Source organism: Manacus candei, unplaced genomic scaffold, assembly GCF_025592945.1.
Source record: "Manacus candei isolate 608988 ecotype Guabito, Panama unplaced genomic scaffold, ASM2559294v1 h1tg000043l, whole genome shotgun sequence".
Lineage (NCBI taxonomy): Eukaryota > Metazoa > Chordata > Aves > Passeriformes > Pipridae > Manacus > Manacus candei.
Window position 1 is genome coordinate 723,204 of NW_026138091.1, and position 7,443 is coordinate 730,646.

General features: G+C 33.3%; 1 protein-coding gene across 8 annotated transcripts in view; it reads right to left on the reverse strand.

Annotated features, from left to right (window-relative positions):
* The window catches only part of PTPRQ (protein tyrosine phosphatase receptor type Q), a 130,265-nt gene extending 123,345 nt beyond the window's left edge, over window positions 1-6,920 (reverse strand). For 7 of the 8 annotated variants that reach the window (XR_007905921.1, XM_051795682.1, XM_051795681.1 and 4 more), the window contains exons 1-5: window positions 6,717-6,920; window positions 4,533-4,670; window positions 3,788-3,923; window positions 2,473-2,727; window positions 1,272-1,489 (exon numbers count right to left, since the gene is read on the reverse strand). Coding sequence is in view for 7 of the 8 variants with exons in the window: in XM_051795682.1 (XP_051651642.1) it covers window positions 1,272-1,489; window positions 2,473-2,727; window positions 3,788-3,923; window positions 4,533-4,670; window positions 6,717-6,764 (795 nt within the window). In the remaining variant the exon portion in view is untranslated. Of the gene's footprint in view, window positions 1-1,271; window positions 1,490-2,472; window positions 2,728-3,787; window positions 3,970-4,532; window positions 4,671-6,716 lie in introns of those variants that run through there. The other variant, XM_051795683.1, reaches the window with a different exon arrangement.
* Between the last annotated feature and the right edge of the window lie 523 nt (window positions 6,921-7,443).

Below are 7,443 nucleotides of genomic sequence, written 5' to 3' on the forward strand. Positions count from 1 at the left end.
TTAAACAGTTGACTAACAGTCAAATTCCAAATTGGCAATTAACTCTTTTCTGTGCAATCAGAGTTAAAACCCCCCAAATTTCTAGTACTCTTTCCAACACATCAAAATATTATGCTTCCATGGGACATCTATTTCTGGCAGCCACTTACAAATACCTATATTTCTAAAATACCAAGTTGGTTATGATGAATGGTGTAAAAATTACAGCCATTTGAGAAGTGACTCTACAGTGTCATATACAAAATAATATTACATGTAAAATGCATATATTAATAGTGCTTTAATAACCAGGATGGTTAGTGCTTCACTAACCACAAACCTAGACAGATTTGTGTTTCTTCAGTCTGTATGTTATCCCACTCTGACTTGTTTGTGTAGTCCCAGCCAGCAAAAAACATTTTTTCTGTCTTTGAGGTGGTATGACACCACTCTTGCTCTTACACATAAGGTTTGCTTTGGTTTTACTGTTTTCACAGCATTTCTTTTAAAATAATTTGATCAAATCAATATTAAAATTAAATTTCGAAGTGCAGATTTTTTAAACCGAAAAACAGTGCCTTTCTCCCAACCTCCTGATACTTAAAAGAAGTTTTCACTAAACCAAATTACAGAAGACTGGATCCCACTGTTCTGGCAAATGCCTCCATCTTTCTAAACACTTTCCCAATATTTTTATTTATGTCTGTAGTCGTCCCCAAATCAGACCACCATCAGACACCACACCGCGGTGAATCATATTGTAACAGCAGATGCATCATTAAGAACCTTCATATTTCAAATATGAGGAACAGGAAACCTTTTACAAGAAATACCTTGCTCCAATTCCTTCTCCACTGGCCTATCCAGCATCTATACTGGATTGACGTCCCTAAGCTCAACACTCAACATTTCAGACCTGCATCAAAACTGAGTAAACCAATACCGGACTTTGGTAACCATAGTAAACAACGTTTGTGTAGATTAAGATTTAAAATCTGGTAATACAGCACCACCTACAGGCAAAACAATATCCCAGGGAAATACACACACACATATACACAAAATAGAGGAAAGTTAAACAGGTTATGTATAAACTACATGTTTTTTTCCACAGCTATTTTCAGTATTTCTAAACAGGAAGAAATAATGATTCCTCTTCTCATTACTAATAACGATATAAACAAATAACCAATGTACTGTTTAGCAACTTTTATTTCAAGCAGTCGGGCTCTACATATCAAAATGTTTTTGCTTCCATATGTGTAATAGCAAAGAAGATAAAATAGACTGACCTTTAAGTCATTAAGACCTGTCCATATCATGATTATTCGGCTAATTTTCTGGAGATATGACAACATAAAACCATATTCTTCTTCACTCCCTATGTCAAGAAGATGTGCCCCTTGAGAAGATGTTTGACAGGTTTGTTGTGCTGATTTCCATGGCTTGCTCTCCTTACCCATTCGATAGCAGCTGCTTTGGAATGCCACCCACCCTTGGGAACAGGTGCCTATAGGTGAAGGACAGGATTTTAAAGAGATGCTGTATCATTCATGTCAGTGGTACAGTGCAAGATTTCTTATAATTACACATTTTGATGACAATAGCATTTAATTAATTCATGATTTCAACCCCCAAATATTCAGTAATTATGAGTCAACAGTCCTTCAAAATCTTGAATGTCTTAAAAATCTGATTGACTGAATTAGAAGAATATCAACTACAAGCCAGTGAAGGGGGAAAAAAAAAGAAAGAAAGATATTCACTAATTTTCAATCCTACTCCAGAAAAAATATCATTCTTTAAACTTAGTTTCCAATGGTCCTTTTTTTTAAACATTAAAAATTAAGTTAACAAATAACCTGCTTTTAATAGCTTCCCGAGTTTAGGAAAATAATTATTCCCTTGACTTCGAGTGTATATTATTCTTTCTTTTTCTAATTTTAAAGATTTTAAGTTGCATTATCAGAGTAGCATGTTTAAAATTACATTAAAATTACACAACTAAGCCGTAACATCCTCAGAATCCTGTCTCTTTTACAGCACTTCTAACAAAATAGCACAGCTAGGCTAGCCATTCAGCAGTATTTTGAATGCTGTAAAAAGTGTTCCAAATGCTTATCAAATTCAGGATTTTCATTGCTTTTTCCTTGAAATTATGTAGCAAATTCAATACATACACTCAAATAATTACAACTCAACTTCAACATTGACTTGACTCCATTTTAGACTGCAAAAATACAGTTAGCTTAAAATATTTGCACATAAAAATCCGAATTATTCCTACTAATAATACTAAGAAATAGTAAGTAGAAATAACTTTTCTATGTCAGTAACATTCAATTTCTTTCCACTTTCCAGAACTAAAACAATCCATATCTACTATAAACTGTAAAATGGAATACAGGATTTTACAGTTTACTCTTAACTTATCTAGAAAATGTGCAGTACTAACCTGCATTCATTGTGACTACAAGAAACTCTAATATATACCTGTTTCGGCTTGAACATCCAGTGACTGAGTCACATTTACAAATTCAAGATGTAATTGTTCAAATATAAACTTGAATGTATATAAGGTGGCAGGTGTCAAATTTCTCCATACAAAGAATCCACTGGGTCTTTTTATAATCTCAGAAGTACCATTCAGTAAAACAGAAACTGAAAATTCTTTGGTCACCATACTCCAGTTAAAAGACACTGTAGTAGCTGTTACAAATGTTTTTATGTAATTTTCTGAAATTCCACCTAGTAGAACAAGAAAAAATAGACATTGTCTTTACCACAAAGGAATAATTAACTCAGAGTTCCATTAACATCATTATGTTTTTCTTTTGAGAAGTGATAAGCGATACACACAGCAGGGAAAGAAAGGTAGTGTCATTTTAAAAGTCATGGTTTAATCATTGTCACGGTATGTAAACTTATGTCTGAAGCAAAAAGAAATAAAAGTGCACGGTTTAAGGAGTGTTTAGCTGTAAAAGTACATACTTTTATAGAATAGCAGTTAAGTAATAGATGTCCAGTGCAGTAACACATTAGTAGCGTAACCATGAACCATTTTCTGTAGCTTGCTGAATGTACTTTCAGCATTCAACAGCTGCTGCAATGTTTTCAACTGTGTATTTTTCCCAATTATGTTGTTTGTATACATATCCTAGTCTGTATTCCAAAGCTAGTGTGAGCTTGTAATGTGTACAAAGGTAGTGCTATAAACTATTTTAATTAATGAAATTAAGATTAGAAAGCCTTTTCATTTTAGTAATTGGTGGGACTTATGGTCCTAAACAGATAGCTGTAGAGGATATTTTTATAAGCTCAGTGACCAGACTCACAAATTCTTATACTAAAAGTCTGTTCCAGTGAGTCACAATGCTAAGGCCCTCAAGCTACTAATTAACCCTTTTTAAAGTGGGAATGTCATGAAGAAAAAACAAAAATATTTTTTTTAAGTTATAAAAGAAAAGAAATCACAACCCTATGTTGATATGAAATTGCCAGGCTTTAAGTAACTTTCTCCATGATCTTCTTTTATAAATCTTTTCTCCTAGAATTACTGTAGCATATCAAAAGCTATGGTATTTAAAAGTCTCATTAACTTTTACATCAGTCCCATATTTCAGAATTGTTACCCTAAACAAATATGTTATATGAAATTATTCCTACTACCCCTCATGGTTGAAAATATATATCAATTCAGAGTTTCTAAATACACGACTAACCTCTAGATTTAAACACCTGCTTCTCTAATCTTCAATGTTAGATTAACTATAAAGATACCAATATATTTTTGTGCTACTCTACTTACGTGTCTTAAATGATTTTACCCTTAAGATTTGGCCATTCTTTAGAGATTCTATTGTTATATCATACTTCTTATTTTCCTCAAGCAGAACTGTAGTACTAACAGGTTCCTGTTCAACTTTAGAAATGTTTCTTACAATCTGCAAGTTAAAAGAATTTCTGAATATAGTGAAAGTAATAAAAATGCAATTCATAAATTATCTATAAAGTTTTTAAAAGGGTAGCTGATATTGCAGCATATCAAACTCACAGCTTCATTTAAACTGTAAAATACCCAATATTTAAAACAAAACCTTTTAGAAATCACACTATTAACAAACACCTTCATATTGAAATCCTCTTATTTTCTTTATGTTCCAGAACATCCTGTACTCAAAATAAGAACAACACCCTCCCACAGAGAGGTAGGAGTAGTGTCTGTGCCTCTCCTGGAGAAGTTAGACTCCTCATTCAAAGGGTTTTTCTCCTTGAAGATCTTGCATATCCTTAATTTTGAACATATGCCTATCTATCTTTATTCAACAGAATACTTGAAGGTCTTTTAAGTTCCACTGGCTTAAGGAGGACTCTGTAATAGTGCACATAAACAACATGAATTACAAAATTCCGTAAAATTTTTTAAAACTTTCTCTTGATTTGTTATTTTGAATTAGAAAAAAAAAAGCAATCAAACACAATGCTACTAGTTACTGTTATTTACAGCTTAAAAACATATGGAACTACTCAGTGCTTAGACTGATGAAATTTACTTTTTGACTGAAAGCATCTGTTTGCTGGCATGTCACAATATAGTAGTCTGGATCCTCCCCTTTGGGCAATTCAGTCCACTCTATCGAAACAGCTCTAGCAGGCATCTTCCCTTGGTCACAGTCGAGACACTCTGAACCCTGTAACAGAAACATACAGGAATGCAACTTAGTAGAAAATGTACCTCTAAATAAATAATTAAATTCTGTCAATTTTAACTGGTTTTAACTATAGCTTTTCAGCTAGCAACAGTTTTTATATGGACCAGTATCACCAGCCCAACTATGTGACACACAGAGGCTTCATAATTTTTTACAAGTTCTGCAGGTACAGGTTCTAGTTTTATTATTGTATTACTTTTTGTTGTCCTATAAAGTAATCTTCCCTGTACAACCCCCCCCAAACAAAACAAATAAACAAAAAACCCATACATATAAAAAGCAAAAACATTCAGCTTTTTTCTTTTTTTTTAATTAACATACCCTGGAATTCAGTTTAGCTTACCATAACTTCCTTTAACTAATGACAAACTAACGTAACTATAAATCTATCAAGATTTAGTGTTCAGAGTTTGGATTATACTTTTTGAAGTATATACTTTATAAAGGTTGTAAAACCTTTAACTTCTATAAATTCTTTAGAAGAGGTTACATAAAACCACTGGGATGAACTGACACACTAGACTAGTATTGATGGCATACACACAGGTCTTTTGAGGAACATTTTTTCTCGAAAAGTTACAGGCTTTTAATTAATAGGTGTATAGCTGACTTGCGTTCCCTGTAAACAATCTACTGCAGAGAATCCAAAGAGTAAGAAAATCTGTTTTTAAAGATAAAAAATATATATTTGGCAATAATTTAATTAACCATTTAAAATAATTTTCCACCATCAGCAATAATGTATGCCATTTTACTGTACATAAATACAACCTCCTTAGAGCTAAAAGACAAGAACCACATTTTCAAGTGTACGCAGACATTGCTCCATACTTATATCCAATGAGAGGGATTTAGAATGTCCCTTTTTTTTTCAGCACCTTGTCAGTAATTTTTAGGCCCTTGTCCAAAGACTGCAGTAATTTAAAAAAGAAAAAAAATATTATTAAATTGAGTACAAATACCTAAGGTTCAAATCTATTTTCAGGTTAGCTACACATCAGCCAGGAGACCTAAAAAAACCCAAACACTTATTGACTTCTGCTATCGACTACTTCTCAACACAAGACTCAAGTAGGCTTCTCAGTCTGAAAAAGAGGCACTTGAGGGAAAATGCAGCAGAGGTCTTAAGTAGCCAGAATTGAGCAGAGATTGATTTTCATTTGCTCTTCAAGTAAAAGCACTGAAAAGGATGAAGCATAGCTAGTATGCTCCAGATTCAAAGTAAACAACAACCAAAAAAAGGCAGTTCTTCACAAAATAAATAGTTTATCTGACAAAGTTAAAACAAGTAATAAAAATTTCAAGGGGTGTCAGAGAAGGCCCATTCATGTTCATAGAAGTTCATAAAAGTGATAAAAATTATTTACTAATAATAGAATAAATAAAAATCAGTGCCACCATATATGTACCATAAAAACGAGAAGCACTCATATTATTTACTGTGTATTTTCTTAGGTGCTATCATCGCATCATATTTCTACATGGAGATAGTGTCTTGTTTCTCAGTGGGTTGTTCCTGATTTTTACTAAAACCGTATGCAACTGAACTGTGAATTGTGAAATAAGGAATAATATTGAAGCTAACAAAATGCACTGCAAAGACATCCTTTTCAAGAAGTCCTTAAGCAGCAAATGGTGGGAAACTAAAACAGTATAGATAATTCTCATATGCTATTCTTACAGTCCTCCCCAAAGATCTGCTTTTTACCACTATCAAAGGTATGATATTGAACTCACTGAAGTTTTTACTTCACCCCATACCTGTTTATAAGTTACTTAAAGATGCTACTTCTTCTAGGAAACAACATTAAATCCAAAGCAGCAGGAAATGAAAGAGACTAAGGATCTCAAAAGAGCTTCCAACAACTTAGAAGGAAGACTGGGAATGTTCAGTAGCACTAATGAGAGCCCCCTGTGACTGCTAAAACAACAGGAAAAAAAACCCAGTCCAAATCACAAACCACTTATTTTCAACATTCAATTAGATTAGCTATCCACCGTCAAAACACAGAGTATTTTTCTTACCTTAAATAAATATTTTAATAAAAGCAGAAGAAGAATTGCTTGATCCATAGAGAAAGAAATGTTATAGTCCCCGTGTTTCTGAAGTGCTTGAATCACCACAGCTTCAAAGCAAAATCATGTTAGAATATCTAAGATACAAGGGAAAAACGAATACACATATTTATACTTCACATGGATACAGCACCGGCCAATGATGGGCCCGAGATTTGCGTGTTTGCTCTGGCCCTGCCTTTTCCCAAGCCTCATATAAAGTTTTCTGAGATCAGATGGCCTTCCTTTAACTTCACTGAACTGTGGATGTGACTGTTGTTTGTAGTAATTTAAAAACAACTCAGTGTAAAAAATTTCAGGTTTTTTTTCAGTTTCTATGTGATTACCAGATCAAACTTCATTAAAATCAGTGTAACTCCTTACTTACTTTTCTCCAGACTCTGATTGTTTTCTACAATACACATTTCTAGCCAGATACCCCTTTGTCAGTGTTTAAAATAAGCCTTAAAACACTTTTCCATGAAAGCACTAAGCACAGCTGCAGAGCCCATTTATATGTATTATGATCTTACAGAGGTCCCACAAAAAGTTAACAGCATAAAATTCTATAAACAAAGAATAGGTAAGAACGTATAGTGGTAGGATCACTGATCTATTTTACTGATCTATTCAGGCTCCTGAACAAGAACTCAGCTCAGAAAAATATATTGGGTCATCTCCACCTTTGGCCAGATCT